A 17,227-nucleotide genomic window follows, 5' to 3' on the forward strand; every position below is an offset into this window, starting at 1 on the left:
GTTTGATCAAAATGTTGAAGTGTGGAGAGAAGAAAAGAAGAAAAGAAGAAAAAAATTTTCAGTAAAAGTGGGTTTTTAATTTTTCGTGAGGAAATGTTGATAATTTTTATACTACACTTAGGGCAATAAACCACTAACACTAATAGTACCAAAGTACACGACTCTAATAAATGTACAAAGTGAAACAATAGTCTAATTTTGATATTATAGAAACACAAAGCCACTTTCATTCTATTCTTATTGGTTAAAGATTTCTTAACAAAGGTCGTGCATAATTGTCTCTATTAAACGTTTCATCATTTTTATGACTCATTCGACTAAAGATATAATTTCAAAACAAATATTGGTACCTCCAAAATCTAAAAACCCCTCTTTCTACAGATGCTCCACCCCTTTCAGGTTTTTCAGAAACTTTATCTAATACAAGCTGTTCCGTTTTTCCAAATTCATTGACTTCAAAACACACATGGCATTCATAGGAAACCATATCCCGAGGTGAGAACAAAAAAAAAAGAAAATTGATAAATCACAGGCTTATTTGTGTATCTTTGAGGCGCCTACTTCCTAGTTGGGACAGCACACACAAAAGCCCCGACGGCTGTAATGGGCAGGTTGCCACCTCCAAACTCCGAACTTATTCGGACCGACTACTTTCAAACAGCAAACGCCCTTTCTTTTTCTATTCGTATGACAGTGTCTATCTACTTTACGTGCTCACTTTTTCATTTTCAACCACCTTGGTAATTTAGATTTCTTCTTGTCATCCTTATCTTCACCATCTTTAGACTTTGGTTTTGATTTGAAAAGCCCGGTTTTCTTCTCACCTGCCGGTAATTCACTTCTATGTTTCTCCAACTTTACTGCAGGCAACTCATCACTTGGCTTTATAACCAAGTCTTTTGATTCATTATTCAAAAATGGTCCTTTATGAGTTTTGTTTGACTCTTTACTCAATTCCCAAATTAGAACAACTTGTTCCGACTTGAATTCGTCTAAATTGTGCAACTTTTCATTATTCAATGCAAACGATTGATTTAATTTGGTAAATGGAGGATATCCAATCTTTAAATTATAACTATTGATAAACTCAGGAATCAACAATTCGTCAAGTTTCTTCACAAGCGAGCCAAACTTGACCTCATGGGCATTTTCAAGGAAATTGATTTGCAACATGGCACCATCGGGGAACTTGACACGTATAAAATATTTGGCTGGCTTTTTGACATCAGTCTTTTTCACCCTCTTGGCGGAATTGCGTATAACATTTTGGTAAGTTTTGGCTTGGTCAACAGTCATGTTGTAATCCTCCTCTGGGTTTTGATACGCCGGCAGTGGTTTATTCGATGGCATGTACAATTTAGGAGTTTCATCAGCCTTCTCCTCCTCGTAAACAAAATTGGCACCTGTTCCATCTGCTTGTGCCTCACCCGTACTTGGGCTTGATTCAGACTCTGTAACGGTGGAAGGAGTATCCTCGGCAGCTTCCCTCATCTCGACATCTTCTTCCGGCTCCTCCGGCTCCTCCGTGGGTTCTTGTTTCACCTGTTTAGATCTCTCGTGCTCAAGCCTTTGCCTTTCTTGCTCTTCTTGTAACTTCTTTTGTGTTTCCACTTCCTTGCGTTTATGAGCCTCTGCCAACTGTAATCTGTTGGCTTCTTGTTGTTTCCTAAACAAGGCATCCTTCTCGTTTGTCAGTTTCTGATTTTCCAATCGAATCACAACACTATTGGCATTCCCCACAATTGATCCCAATGTAGCTGTGGTGTATTTTTCATAACTAATCACTAAATCCAAGATTCGCAATTGCGTGGGTTTTTGCAAACGTCCCACTGTTTGTTCCACAATGTCTTCCAATGTAGTAGCTACAGTGAATTTCTTTACCACAGTCCCTTTCTCGCTGATAAACTTGACATTGATTTCCTTGTTCAGATCTAGTTTCTTCACCTTAAGTGTAAGTTTGGCGTTGTTCAAAAGGTTGGTTAATCTGATGGGTGATGCTGAATCCAATGCCTTATTGTTGTGATACAATTCGGCACCGAAAGTGTTGGCATCGATGCTATAGCTCGTCAAACATTGGGATATAAACTGTGATATGGTCTGTGACTTGTTAACAGTAAACTTCTTTGGCTGCCCTTGGTATGTTATATTTAATGCTATCGTTGCCATATCGGAAAGGGATTGGTAGTTGTATAGTGATGGCAAAATCAAAGGAATTGAAATCGAATTATATTAAATTGAATTAAATAAAAAAACATAAAAACTACAATTTTAAAGTTGCAGTGTCGCGACGATGCATACTTACGACATTACCTCACTGTGTCAATAAAACACAAGAAGGCGAGGAAGAAAACAAAAATCATAAAACAGAAAAAAGAAATACATGACTAACTTGCATATCTCTTCATCAGAGTTGTCAATCGTTTTCAACGCCGACAGAGACATCAATCAAACCTAAGCAATGTGTATTTGCCTTTCAGATCTTTTATTAATCGTTCTTTCGGTTTTCTTCCCACCCTTACCAGTTTGGATTCGCCGTGGAGTTTGTTCAAAGGATTCAGCAATCAACATTCTCCTTTGCATACTTGGGTTCATTCCTGGTTTAATTCACGCATGGTACATCATTGCCAAGTATCCACCTTATTCTCATCACAGTGAGTCAAAAGTGTACTATGTTTATAGAAATGATTTGGAGAACCAAACTCCAAGAGATCATCATGAACATGCTCACCACCAACATCATCATCATCACGACGGTCCTCACAGCCAGCACCATCACCAGGATAGTACTCGTGAAGAACCGGTTGCTCAACCAGTTTTTGGCTACGGATCAGTGGTTGAAGGAAACAGCAATGGTAGTTCTAAAGCTGGTCAGCATGCACCACCAGCTTACTCAGAAGTGGATAATAAAGTTCAACACTAATATAAGGGGGCTTTGAGTAATGAAATGGAGTGATGTTTAATATGGTTTTATTGGTTTATTTCTACATCATCGTTGAATAGTAATTTTTAGTTTAATATAGAGGATTTTTAACCTGGAAACAGATTAGTGCTATTGTAGAAGGTGGTTGTGGCACACTGACTCCTTCCATCCCTCTTTTTTTGGATCCTAATATTGTCCATTCTCACTTTTTTTGTTCAAAGCCTTGAAAGTGGAGCTTATCTCCAATCACAAGCCAAAGGTGCGAAAATAGCAAAACAAAAGATAAGAAATTCAATGATACAGCACTGCAGTACCATTAGAGAAAGCCCACAGCTACCTCATGACCTCCTTAATACAAACCTCGATTGAGGCCATGGGAAACCCCAATACCTCAAAGCATGAAAGTTTATCCTCCCCCTCATCTGAGTCTTTTGATGAATCAATTTCCGAATCTAAATCAAAACCAACCAAAGCTTCAGTAAATTCAATTCCTATATTAAAGTCGATTCAAGACTGGTGGGCATCGTCTCCAGAACTTAAAAGAGAGCACGGTACAATAAGCAAGGAAGATTCAAACCTCAGGACTGCCAGGTTGAAGAATAGACAAATCGAGTTTGATCTATTTAGAGCAATTTTACCTGATGATATATACATTGAGCCGCCCGTGGCAACCGAGGAGGAGGACAACAACAACAACAACAACAACAACAACAACAACAACAACAACAACAACAACAACAACAACAATAATAATAATAATAACAACCAATCTAAATCAAGTTCCATGAAAGGCAGGCTAATAGATGTTGACCTCAAAGACGGATCCTTCATTCACGAGTTTTACTTGGAAAATGATGAGCCTGGTCCAGAACAACATATCGTAATCATACACGGATACATGGCGGCCTTGGGCTATTTCATTAAAAATATTGAGCTGTTGGTTAGAATCCCTGGAATGCGGATCCACTTGATTGACTTGCCCGGGTTTGGTAATTCGGCAAGACCCAAATTCCCCAGCCAATACCTCACTAAACCGACAAAAAAACGACAACAAATTGAACAAGTTTTGGATATTGAAAATTGGTTCATTGACAAGATTGAAAATTGGCGCTTGAATAGAAACATCTCCTCTTTCAAGCTCATTGCTCATTCAATGGGGGCATATTTGTCTTGTTGTTATTTGATGAAGTACAATAACCAAAATGAGTGCAAAGTGGTTACTGACTTGATTTTGGTTAGTCCAATGGGTACAGAGTCAAATGAGCATAGTTTGATCAACGATGAGAGATACAATGTGAATCTCCATTACACTAGCGATCCATTGCGAGAATTGCAATTTGACGAAGACAATAAAGAAGTGGTGATAAGTCCTGAATTCACCAAGGCGTGGGAACTTGTAGGCAAGCCAAAGTTCCCCAAAAGTCCTGTCTTGAAAAGACTTTGGGACAATAGTAAATCGCCATTTGATTTATTACAAAAGACAGGCCCTTTTTATTCCAAGTTGATATCATATTGGTCATTTGCCAGGTTTAGAAATTTTACTGATTCTGAAGATAGCGTTGATTTGGTCTATAAGTTACATGGCTATTCATTTTCCATCTTCAATCAATACCAAGCGTCTGGAGAATTGGCAATTACCAAGCTTATAAACCATGAAATATTGGCTAAATTGCCCCTTTGTGATCGCGGATTTGTTGATTTCCTCGTTGACAACAACATCAATAGTTTATGGTTGTATGGAGATAAAGACTGGATGAATTCGAAAGGTGGCGAGTACATTTGCGAAAAGATACATGAAAAGAATAATTCAATTTCAAAGTTTAAAGTGGTTAAAGATGCTGGCCATCATATATATTTAGATAACCCACAAGCATTCAATAAGCTTGTTTTAGATTTTTTTAGCTTAAATACTTGAATAGATTAGACACGTCTGCGTTTCCGTTAATCACCGTATTGACCAATTTCAACATTTCAATATCATCTTCAATCTCTATTTGGAGCTTCAAGTCTTCGCTTACTTTGTATGCATTGGCAATGACGTGGTCCGGGATGCCTGCCAATTTCGCCACATTCAACCCGTAGGAATTATTAACTACTCCACGACACAAATCATACAAGAAGATGACTTCGGGAAATTTCCCCTCTCCTTGGTTAATTTCTTCGAACCCCATGTGATAATTGACAACTTCGCCCGGATACTCATGTTCCAAAACATGGATAGATGGATAATGGGTGATGAATAGCAAGAGCGGTTTCGATTCCGATTCTATAAAGTATTTCAAGATTGAATATGCCAATGCTATTCCATCAGCAGTACCGGTGCCTCGCCCAATCTCATCCAAAATCACCAATGACCTCGTTGTTAGTCTTTGGATGATGTTGCTGCACTCCAACATTTCAGTCATAAATGTCGAGTTACCCTTGAGTATATTGTCACTAGCACCCATGCGAATAAACACCGAGTCAAAAATGCCCATTGTGGCCGAAGTACACGGTAAATAACAGCCAACCTGAGCCATGATGGTGAATAGAGCAACCATCTTGACATAAGATGACTTACCACCCATGTTTGGTCCGGTAATAATCAAAGCACGATTTGTGTCGTACTGGATGTTGATATCATTGGCAACGTATCCATCGCGCAACTGCTCAATTATAGGATGCCGTGCCTGTTTCACGTCAATTATCAAATCATCGGTTAGCATTGGTCTTACTTGATTGTTGAGCACACTAGCTGCAGTTAGGGAAAGTAAACAGTCCAACGTAGATAAATGTTTGACAATCTTTTGAAAAAACCCATATTGTGAGTCTAAATCTTGTAAGAATGCAACAAAGGCTTCGTCGCATCTTTGTACCAACACCTCTTCATGATACTGTTTCAACTTGTACAACCTTGCAATTTCCTTATTCCTAAAGCGACTTACGGTAGTTGTCCCATTGATCTTGATAAAGCTTGATGGCAATGAATCAACGCTTTTCCCATTCCTGACTTCAATAAGATATGGCTCACGATTACTGGTAACGTAGTTAAGTTGAGGCCGTTGTAGCAATTGCCTAACTCTGACAAGCTCTTCTTCAAGTAGTTGCTCAACGTTTTTAATCTCAGCAAACTCGTGATTGATATCATCGTAGCCATAATTCAAGTTGAAAAAGCTCGCCTTTTGATCAAATGGGTCTTTTGGTTCATTAAACAAGTAAGATGGGTTAATCATGCTGATAAAGTTGTCAACAATGCCAAAATTTGCCAGCTCAAGTAAATCTTGCAACATGCCAACAATCAATGGTGACGTCAAGTTCAAGCTCGAGGATTGTATTGTATTGCCAAACAGTTTTACCAACTTCAAAAGCTCGTTAAAGCTTTGCAACAAAAGGAAAATTTGTTTTCTATTGATCCGGGTTGATTGGGTTGTTGCTGAGTAGTGAATCTTGATTAACAATTCCTCCATATCCAATGACTTCCCAATCTTTTCCAAGTGCTTCATTAATGAATCAACTACATGGTCAAATTCCAGCCCCAAATCTTCCACTGCATTGTGTCGCTCTTCAATTTTCTCCCTGTCAATCAATGGTCGAGAAATCCACTTGTGGAGCAATCGTCTACCAAACCTGGTCCGTGTGTGATTTAGGAGCCACGCCAAAGTGCCTCTAGGAGATTTTGGATCTGTTGCATTGGTAAATATCTCTAACGCCGTTAATGTATTAGCCGGTAGAATCATGTATTTTCTCGCATCTTTGAAAGTTGAGATGTTTTGTACTATTGTGAATACGTTGCTCAATTTGAACTCTGCCAAGTACATGACAAGCTCGCTGAAGCATTCTTGGATCAGCAAGGGAAAGCTTTGTGTGTAGTAATCAATCATATCCTGATTTAGGTAGTCGCTAAATCGTATGCCGTTAACCTCTTTGAGTTCAATCTTGAGTTCGTGATTGACAAGTCTTAGACACTTCATAGTACTTGGACTTATCTCACTCTCTTTGTTAATAACAACCACCTCACTTGGTCGAAGGTAGAGCAACCGAGTTTCCATTTCCTCTCGACTTACATCATCAGAAAACACGTCGTATATTATTTCTCCCGTCAAGGGCTGCACGGCAACAACTGCAAATTCACGTTCCGATACTTCATTGATGCAAACAATGTAATTATTATGCTCTTCCTCGACCGAATTTGGGATTAAGTTACTTCCAACAAACTCGTCACTCATATAAGTTCCCTTGGTGTACACTCCAGTCACTTCACGCTTCATCAAGTCTCCACTTTTACCGACCTTGTCTATCTCCTTGACAATGGCTGATTCCATCTGTTTAACGATCCCCACTTTCACCCCACTATTAAGTATCCTCTGCAAATTGATATGTAGTCTAGTATCAGGAAAGGAACAGTAGGCAAAGCGACGATCGGAGGCAGGGACATACATGATGTTTAAACATTTCGACACGTGTTTTGCATTTTCTCCAAAGACCTTATACTTGTAGCCCACTTGGATAAGTAGCATCTTGTCAGGATGCAGTTCTGTAAGTTCTATAATTTGGTTTTCTAAGGGAGTAAGCTTTGTAGTCCGTGCCTTCTTTATCTTGCGATCGCTCGTCGCTGCCACCGGTGTATTGCGTTTTGTTGTTGATGGAGCGGCAGTAGATTGCTTGTTATATTGGAAATTTTCGAGCACGTTTGAGCCCGAGGAGTTAGATGGAGGCGGCGAAGCGATGGGAGTATCTGCTGGAGTATCTGCCGGAGTAGCAAGACGAGCTTCTTCGGGTTGTGGGTCTTTCCTAGATGTGCCAGAGGAACTTGGATCATGTTTAACAAACTGAAACTTTCCAATATCGTTCGAATATGCTAGCTTTGGCGAGTCGGACTTAAAAAGCTCTTCATTGTCTGAGCTTTTCGACCTCTGGCTTGAGAAAAACTGACTGATTGAAGGTTGCTTCTTGGGTGTCATTGAATCTCATAGAGTGTTGTGCCTCTCCTTCTGTTGTCAGAAAATTGGCAAACGCGTTGTTTTTGCCAAAAAATTTTCTTTTGCAACAGAGTTCACAACACGAGCCTAAGCTGGTTTCTTCATTTGACCAACACCAGTAGTTCGCACGTTGAAGATTGGTTGCTACTACACATCCACTCAATAGCTTACTTCTGGTATTATACGCTCTAAATAAGCTATCTAACACGACTAAAAGTTATGCTACTTACCGAAGTTTTTTTGTCGTACTCATTGTTGCTGTTTAACGACGTAAGACTCAAATTCCCGGCATTGTTTGTAAATACATGATGTCCATTATTCTTTGGAATAGTTGAAGGTAACGTGCCAGACGACCTTGATTTCCGCAATACAAAGTCGTTTATACTAGACTTTGAATTTCCCGTGCTTGCTTCGTTTCTCTCTATGCCATCTGTAATTCGATGCACTGTCTCATAACTTGAACCGGAACTGTTTGACATTGAAGACCCCTGTGGTATGCTGTAAGTGACACTGTTTGCACTTGATGTACTATTGAAACTGTTGACTCGGCTATTGCTGAGGTTAGAATGCTGTCGCGAAGAAGATCTCGGTCTTGTTTTGACTGGGCTAGCATCAGACAGGTTTTGTAATGATGATCTACTGGAATTAAAAGCTACCTTAGCTGCAATTGAAGAGCTTGACGACGTACGAATTGGCTTTAATTCATTCTGTTGTATTTGCATGCTTGGCGAGGCCACCTGCTGCAGATTTGGACTTTCTGTGTATAAATTAGTTACGGGTGAACTTATCGAGGGTAATACCGATGATTTTGAAAATGAGGGTTTGCGTGCTCTTGTGTTTGTGATGTATTGATGGTCACCTGGTTGTGCAAAATACGACGAACCACTAGACACTGATTGCGGAGAATCCAACTCTTTCTCTTTATCAATACTTGAGACCCCTAGGTCAGCTGCTACCGGTGATATTGTGACCGACTTGATCGATGGTGTCTTCGGCGGGTTCAATGGAGTCAATGGTGCAACCATTCCGTGTATCAGCCCAATAGAGCTACCCTGCAAGGATGTATGTGATGTTTTCGTTGAAATGTTTAGTGGTGTAGGCTTGTTATTAACCGCAGTGTTTGATCTTTGTCTAGAAGTGGGCTGAATCAGGTCGTTCGGCGATGTCTTGTGTTCATTCGGCAACGATTGCGAATGCTGTCTCCTGTACTGCGGTCGCAACAGCTGTTGCAGATTTTGCAGCTGTATAGACATCAGTGCAATCGGGCTAGTCAATACCTTATTCTCCTCCAAGGACACTTGTGACGAGCTATTGGCTTTCGCCGAATCCAACCAAAGTTGATGTTTCATTTGTGGCGGCGTTGCAAAATCAAAATTTGCCAAGCTCCGGTTCTTTATCACTTCATACTGTTGAATCAATTCAAAACTGGAAGCAAAATCCTTTGCAATCCATCCATTAAAGTTTTTGACCTTTTCAAGAGTCTCCAATGCCATTTGCGCCGACCTTTTGTCCTTGGACTCGGCAATAATGTAATTCAAAATCTCACACAAGCAATCTCGACTGCCGTATTGAAAACACAAATGTAGGCAGGTATCTCCATTGGCGTCAAGTAATTGGTAATTGGCGCCAAATTCCAACAACAAGTTGGTTCCCTCTTTAAAGTCGTATTTGCAACTGTAATGCAACGCAGATTGTTTATGCTCTCCGCCCAATGAGTTGAGCCATATTTTACCCGGGAATTCCTGTAATAAATAATGCAAAGTTTGTGAATGATGATGTTCCATACATAAATGAAGCACGTTCAAGTTGTCAAAAGTCAATAAATCCAATGTAGTGTATTCATTTTGCAAATTGCCCAACGTCTTGTTGATGAAGGTGATTAAATGGAAACATATCAAGTAATGACCGTGATAAGAGGCATAATGTAGATTGGACCATCCCTGATGGTTAGGGTCGACATTGAGCCACAAGTCTGGAAAGCGCGAAAGTATCCGCTTGACTATGGCAAGATTGCCAGATATTACGGCATTTCTTAATCTTGATGAAGGGTCTAGCATGCTAACATAATGTGTGGGAGTGAATAAATACGTGAAGGATCCGAGCTGTGCTGCGATTTGGGCGACAAAACGGAGCTAAAAAGAAAAAAAAAGGCGGTTAAAACTGGGGGTGAATTTGAGTCCGCAGGTGAGAGACACAAGTTGTCAGATAATGTATAGCTTCAATGACTGATCTCCCTTTCTTGTGAGAAATTGAGTTGGAATGATAATGCTGTGATACTTTTTCAACTATCTCAGTGTTGATAAAAATAGTCTTAAAAAATAAAATGCCAATCTTTAATTCTTTATTAATTTTATAATTTTCTCAATTGTTCTAAATTAATTTTGTCCCATTTTTACATTTTTGAAATTTAGACGTGTCGTAATTTAATTCTTTTTGTTGTACTTCTTCGAAAGTAGTCTTGAAAAAGGCTATGTTAGGAAATGCCTCTGCGAGTGCAGGGTATATTAGGGACACATGTATAGAAGCAAGAGATTGGGGAGGAAGACTCGTTTCAACAAGTGTCCATTCAATGAGAAATGACTTAGCCTGGTTTTCCATTTATTAATAACTTAACAATGACAAAGTCTTTTTTTCTTTTGTTCTTCTATGCTATTGTTGTGCAGGCTTTGCGTACATCACGCATAAGTTTGGGACATAAGGAATGATCATTTCAGAAGGAAAGCTTACATTAGTTTCATTTAGTTTTCAGTTATATATATCTCTCTCTCTTTGGTTTTATTTCTTATGCCGGCAAATCACCTGTTCGAAATAGAGCTCTTTTAGTAAGAGATTTTCCTAAAACTGTCAATAGCAAGTCACACTCTAAATTTCTCCTTTTCTTCTATTTTTGTTTTAAAAAAGCCTTTAGACCTGAAATTCGCGGATATAAGTTCAGTCGAAGTCTGTTTTGTGTGTGCAGTTAGAGAAGAACCAATTGTTGTGTATATCCACGGAATCCCCGGCCATAGAATTTCAAGCTGTCACAAGTACTAAGTGTCAATGTCTTTACTGGAAAGGACAATGTCCAATTTACAATACTGAGGAGTAAAAATATTTCGCACACACTAGTGAACCATAGAGAAGAGTACTACAGACACATCTACAACCTGGTGATTAACAATGAAGAGTACATCTAATCCTTTATTGATACACATGCATTGCAAAAACCAAAAAAAAAAACCCAAAATCTCTAAGCAGTGAGTCTCAAACCATTTGCGAAGTTTTTTACCACTAGAGTGCACCACCTCGTCCATCTATCAATTAGGACCCCTCCAAAACGCTCCCCGTGGCCTTTTCCAAAATATAACTTCTCATAACCCCCCCTTTTAGTGGTGTTCAAATGGCAACTTAACACCAAACATGACAGGTCCATCTTCTCTAATCCTGTAAAAAATCCAAAACCACATTGTGGCACCCATTAGTTTAGCACCCCAGTAGATATGTGGAGCAACATGTGGAGCAGCAACTGGTGCGTGACGTATGTATCTAGCTAAGTGTCCAGCAGCCATTGTTTGTGTAAATGTATTGTTTGCGTTGTAGTGATACTAAACGTCTTTCGCAGAGTGTTTGAGGGTTGATGTAATTTTTTTTGATGCTTGTTTGATTGGTTCAAAAGTCGTGGGACTGCGCCAAAATATGAGTCTAGGCACGTGATGATAGAGATAATACACCTATAAGATTTCCACTGAGGGGTAATGTTTGAAGGAACTATTCAACTATGGACCCAGTTAGTGAATCCTGTGACCTCTAGTAAACAAATCAATGAACCTAGAAAGGAGAATGCCATAACTTTGAAGAAGTATAGTACATCTTGATATTAGTTTCTTAGGTTTATACAATTGTCTACGAAAATCGAGAGTTCAACGTTTGAATCGGTGACTGTTGTATTTCAGGAACTTTCACTTGATCAGTCGGTACATTTGTCTCGGAGATCAAAGGGTTGGGAATGAATTGAGACTGTACCAAGGGAGAAATCTGGGTAGACAACGGCGAAAAGGATTGATAATGGGGCCGCTGCAAAGTATCAAGCTGGTTCAATTCTCTTGGATGTGCTTGAACTGCACCCAATGCTGCTGCTGCCTCGTGTTGTAATTGCGGTAATAGCTGTTGCAGCTGTCCCAGTTGGTGAGGATGTACGGTAGTTTGAAAGTACTGACGTACCGCACTGCTATTTGACGAAAGTCCTAATGCCCTCATGAGCTCAGGATTCTTACTCTGAAAGTCAAGTTCTTGTGCACGTCTCGAATCTCGTTCATGTAATCGGTAATGCCGTGTCATGTTTGATTTAACACTAAACATTTTCCCACACCCTTGCCAGGGGCATTGGAATGTCTTCTCCCCGGTGTGAGAATAGTAATGTGTTTGAAGTGACGATGGACGTTTGAATTGCTTGTTGCATATGCGACATCGGTTGCGTAATGCTGTTTCTGGGGTCATTTCATGCTGCTGGCTTGACAGGTGTTTGCGATATCTTTTGCCACGGGTAGGGGGTGCCGATACAGGCGACGCCGAAGATGACTCAGATGGGTATTCATTTGGTGGTAGCCCTGTTGACCACAATGGAACATCAACAGCAGCAGCAGCCTGGGATTGAGCTAGTGATGCGTTGGTGGATTGGGGGAAAGTTGAATCTATTACTTCAGGAACGTTCAAGGTGGATGATAAATAAGGGGGCTCAAACGGCTGTAGCGCTGCCATTTGCTGAATTTGCAGCACTGACTGAACGCTTGACCCGAATTGGGGTAAATACATTGGACGAAGTGAAGGCATTGATTGACGTTTTGGAATCTCTTGCGCTTTAGGTTGCGTGATAGAACCTAAGGAAGCATGGTGAGATATAGACTGGTTAAAAGATTGAATATTATTGACATCTTGCGCAAGCTGACTGGCATTGGCCAGCAAATTATAAACACAAGTGCCGAACACTTGTGTTGTTGGTCGCTGAATCTGGTTCAAGTTCTCATTCGTCATTGCAAACTCGTGGTGAACAGGTGGGAGATGTTGCATCGATAGCTGTTGAAGTTCTGGATGTTGCAATGAAGCCAAACCCATCCCTAACAGTTGTAATTGCAACAGCTGTGGTAGGAAGTTTATTGAGGAGTTGAAATGCTGGGGAAACTCTTGGTTTTGAGCAGTGAATGTAGTTTGTGTTTGTGTTAACATGGCAGTTTCGGTTGAATTTGGTTTCGATTGCAAGCTTTGTGTGTTCTTATTGACAGTAGTTGAATAATTAATTATTGCTGAAGGTTTATCTGTTGTTTTATTGCAATTCTTTTGGGTTTGGCTATTTGACATTGCTTTTCTCAACTTCAAAAGATATAAGTAGACCCTGAAGCTTTGGATTAGATCTCACCCAAATCCACCTTTCTGTTTTTGCAAGCGAATGGGGGGTATTTTGGTGACAAAAATTATAAACAATACCTGTTTTCTTTGCAGAGAATTGAGGATATTTAGGAATTGAAGCCAAAGAGTTGTAGTATTCTGGACATACTTCGAACAAAACAGTGTATTTGATGACAGACAAAACTAAAACGCCGCCCCGTCCCCCCTTGTTTTTTTGGCTCAAGATAAACTTGTTTATTTATAGAAAAAAGTTAGTGAACATTTTAGGCCTTCTAGTTTACATTTAGCAAACACAATAAGACCCTTAACGCCTGAGCAGGAGAGAATAAATATGTTCAATTCTAAATAAAAAAAACCAAAAATTACAAAAAGGAAATTAAGTAGGAGGAATTTTTTGGGCACAACACAGTTAAAACAAACCCGTTTTTGCTAGCGGCATGCACAATTTATAAAATAGAAATCTAGTACAACATGGTTACAAATTCTTTTATGATTCAATCGCGAATAGCCTCCCCTATGCTAACCATCTTATTGTATTTATATTATTCCCTTTGCGGCACAAAGGAACTCACCTCTTTTTTTTTACTTTGTTTTTATTTTTTTTCCTTTTAGGTTAGGTGGTAAATGCAAAAAGGATAAATTTGGATTTGGTAATGCTTATATAATCACATAGGAGTAAAGAGTTTTTTGCATGTGCAAAATATTGTAATTGACTACAACATTTAGAGACTGCATTCGGGTGCCTCATTTGCTAGAAAGAGTCTAGAATCAGCAATCTTGTGAATAGACCCTGCACCAACGGTTCCACAGGCAGTCACGGCATGTGTAGAAGCTTCTTAAGATTATAGTATTGCAGGAAAAAGGTTTAGTATCCGTTGGAAAGATGGAGAAACCTAATTTGCTTTGCTTTTCTGTTTAGAGCATTGCCCATTATTGAAACTTTTTTTTGATCAACTTGGACTTCTGTGTAATCCTCTTGGTGTATCTCAATTTAGAGGCTTTGTACTGTTCTTTTAAAAAGTCTCCAACTCCATCTGCACGGTTGATCGTGCAATTGTTCCTAAGGAAAGGTAAAGAAAGATGTCTGGGCTGTTGTGGTGGGAAATTCTGAAACAATAGTTAGGCACTCAATATTGATTTTTTTTTTTTAGTTTTTTGTTGAGGCAATTGAACCTCTCCCTCGTAAACTATCTCTTTTATTGCAACTTTTCTCCACAAATTGCAATTGAGACAGAAAAGCAAAATTTAAACAGGGTCAAGATTGGGGCTTAAGTCAACGTCTCCGCCTTTGTTGGCGAGTCATTTACGGTGATCTTTTCTAAAGTTGTTAATATTTCTTGGCATCTGTAATTCTGAACAACTGATCGATAATTGGATTTGTTCTCTCAATCGTCGTAATTTGTTGGGTGTATCTGTAACTAGTTCTGATATGCATAACGTGGTAAATCTATTTTTAGAGTCAGACACGACTCTAGGTAGACGCAAATACTAACCGAACTCCCGTTAATTTCCATTATTGTGATTGTGGAACAGCAAATTTGTGATATTGTTGATCTACCAACCTTGTTTTTATTTTCTAATTTGAAATGTCGAACCTTTGAGGTTGCAACGTACAAAACAAAGGCGGGATGTCTAAAGGCTACGATTGTGTTTGAAGAGAATACGTCTAACCTCGGCAGATATAATAAGTGTCTATTGTAAATCTTTTCTGTTTTTTTTTTTGATATATTTTATATATTGTCTTTATTTCTTTAGGGACCTTGTTATCCTGTACATAGGAGAAAGGTTCTTCCTAACAGAAACTTTGCTTTTTAGATAATGAGTCTATTTTCTCCATGGAACTTCGTAACACCGGCATTCTAGAAGTCGAGTAGCCTAATTACCTTTAGCAAACTCTTTGTAGCTTGTATGAGTAATGCAGTGGAAAAGTGCACGCTTAGCAATGAGCTAAATAGAGGATTAGATCAAGTACAGACTATTTGACAATACTGCATACAGCTGCTTCTAAATTAGATTTTCGTAAAGTGTTGCGAGTTGCACAAAGCTGAAATTCTCAAACCACAGTTGTTTTATTTTTATCTGAAGAGTTTTACTACAGCAACCACTCAGAGGAAATAAAACAAACCCGTTTCTTATCTCCGGTAGAATGAAGGGAAAAGTAGGGAACAAACAATAGCAACAATTTTTTATAGACAGAAGGACAAGTAACGACTTTTTCAACTACAGCTAATTTTAGACAAAAAAAGAAAGAAAGGTTTTGCCGCGGTTATCTAAAGTTTTCTTTGTTCGAAGAAGATAGGGACAACTATAGTGATAGTAAAAGCGGGGAAAACGAATTGCCGGGGAATGAATTCTCGGAGGAACAGCTTAAAAATGCCCCAAAAAAACAAAGGACAATGACGTCTAAATCTGTGGCCATTTTGATCAAAACGTCCAATGGAATACGAGTTTAAGGTGACTTTATCCACGAAACGGATATGACAGGAAATAAAACTCAACTGCCCCTAAATCAAAAAAAGAGAAAATATTCAACTGGCATTCGACGTCAAGGTTAACTTACAAAGTGTATTCGCTAAAAATAGATCGAAAAAGAGAGAGAACGAAGTTGATAGCAAATGAAATCTGCCGCCGATCGTTAAGAATCAATGCTATGACGCTAAAAAGTAGAAATAAAAAACAATACAAGGGAAACAATAGAAGTGAAACAATACCTATCAATTTATTTCAGATCCATAATAATAAGTCAACCGAGAACAAAGAAGAATAAACTAACCTAGCCGCGTTAGTTAAATAATGTGTTGATAAAAAAAAGGTCTAGAGAAAATGCCGAATCCGGAACTTTTGGTCCTTATTAGACAATATAACTGGAGGAGTGTCTACTTGCGATTGACGAAACATGCAACATCATGATATCCTCCAGGCGTTTGGCCTTGTTGCAGAGTGGACTGTACATTAATTCCAGTTTGGTTTTGTCATTTGTTTTTTGTTTATGGATAAAATTACCCACAATTTGCTGCACGTGCCTGGTGTCAAAAAAAATAAAAGAATGATTTCCGATTGCGCTTCAATCTCCTATTTTCGGATTTGAACCCTATTTGGATAAGGAATGTTGCTGAGGGATTGCTGAGAGGCTGTACAATTCTAATTGAAAAGCACATATTTTCCTGAGAATGCATTCTCATATGTGATAATACTAAGAACACAACAGGGCAGCTCCTAAATTTTTGCATGTTTATTTGGATGAAGATTGTGTAAAAATTGGAGAACAAGTGCGGGAAAACATTTATAAAATGATTGGTGTTATTATACGAAACTCTTGCAAAGATATAAACACTGTTCTTACGACCAATAACAACACACTTCACCTCATTATCAATCGAAATACTATTCAGACCTCACGATATTATATGACATCCTTTTATTTATTATAGATCAATCCTGCATACAGTCTCACGGAACAGTACAACCTTGACCTTGAATGCCATCAAAATACCACAGCCCATATATATAGCCGCAGCATTATCTTGCTATCAATTGATGATTATCGGTCTTCATTGTTTAGATACAAGAAGTTGAAGTCATTGAATTCACGCAAATCTTCAGTCCTGCTTATTCGAAAATGTGTTGCAAAAAAAATGAAAATAATAATAAAGGAAAGACTTATATTATCGCTTACCCTTTTCGATAGAGCCGCATTTAATGTGGAAATTTCCTATTCGATAAAATTGTTTTTTGAAGAACTACCATGCAAATTTTGGGAAAAGGTTCAAATTCAAAGAATCGGCACGGTAATAAATTTACACTGTTGTTGTCTTTGTCTTTTCTGTTTTTTTAGAAGCTCGATAACTGGTCATCTACTCTTTACAAGTGAAAAGAGATATCAATTACTTTCCTTCAGTTGATCGATTCCATCCTCTCTTTCCCACAATTTGTAAATGGTAAAGCAATATATCCAAGTCCAAATTAT

At 38.8% G+C, this 17,227-nt stretch overlaps 6 protein-coding genes across 6 annotated transcripts; 2 read left to right on the forward strand and 4 right to left on the reverse strand. All coding sequences in view use genetic code 12, as the record gives it.

Moving 5' to 3' along the window:
* Positions 1-714: 714 nt before the first annotated feature.
* Positions 715-2,166, reverse strand: CANMA_004042 (uncharacterized protein; the record flags this gene model as incomplete). Its single annotated transcript, XM_051816277.1, has 1 exon — positions 715-2,166. The coding sequence occupies one exon, from the start codon at positions 2,164-2,166 to the stop codon at positions 715-717; it is 1,452 nt and encodes a 483-aa protein (XP_051670383.1).
* Positions 2,167-2,458: 292 nt separating this feature from the next.
* Positions 2,459-2,920, forward strand: CANMA_004043 (uncharacterized protein; the record flags this gene model as incomplete). Its single annotated transcript, XM_051816278.1, has 1 exon — positions 2,459-2,920. The coding sequence occupies one exon, from the start codon at positions 2,459-2,461 to the stop codon at positions 2,918-2,920; it is 462 nt and encodes a 153-aa protein (XP_051670384.1).
* Positions 2,921-3,260: 340 nt separating this feature from the next.
* CANMA_004044 (uncharacterized protein) lies at positions 3,261-4,753 on the forward strand (the record flags this gene model as incomplete). Its single annotated transcript, XM_051816280.1, has 2 exons — positions 3,261-4,654; positions 4,747-4,753. The coding sequence occupies 2 exons, from the start codon at positions 3,261-3,263 to the stop codon at positions 4,751-4,753; spliced, it is 1,401 nt and encodes a 466-aa protein (XP_051670385.1).
* A 65-nt stretch (positions 4,754-4,818) lies between these two features.
* On the reverse strand, positions 4,819-7,860 carry MSH3 (mismatch repair protein; the record flags this gene model as incomplete). Its single annotated transcript, XM_051816281.1, has 1 exon — positions 4,819-7,860. The coding sequence occupies one exon, from the start codon at positions 7,858-7,860 to the stop codon at positions 4,819-4,821; it is 3,042 nt and encodes a 1,013-aa protein (XP_051670386.1).
* Positions 7,861-8,075: 215 nt separating this feature from the next.
* Positions 8,076-9,935, reverse strand: CANMA_004046 (uncharacterized protein; the record flags this gene model as incomplete). Its single annotated transcript, XM_051816282.1, has 1 exon — positions 8,076-9,935. One exon carries the CDS (start codon positions 9,933-9,935, stop codon positions 8,076-8,078), a length of 1,860 nt encoding a protein of 619 aa, XP_051670387.1.
* Positions 9,936-11,760: 1,825 nt separating this feature from the next.
* Positions 11,761-13,212, reverse strand: CANMA_004047 (uncharacterized protein; the record flags this gene model as incomplete). Its single annotated transcript, XM_051816283.1, has 1 exon — positions 11,761-13,212. One exon carries the CDS (start codon positions 13,210-13,212, stop codon positions 11,761-11,763), a length of 1,452 nt encoding a protein of 483 aa, XP_051670388.1.
* Between the last annotated feature and the right edge of the window lie 4,015 nt (positions 13,213-17,227).

This window comes from Candida margitis (genome assembly GCF_024628925.1).
Source record: "Candida margitis strain CBS 14175 chromosome Unknown scaffold36, whole genome shotgun sequence".
NCBI classification, from domain to species: Eukaryota; Fungi; Ascomycota; class Pichiomycetes; order Serinales; family Debaryomycetaceae; genus Lodderomyces; species Lodderomyces margitis.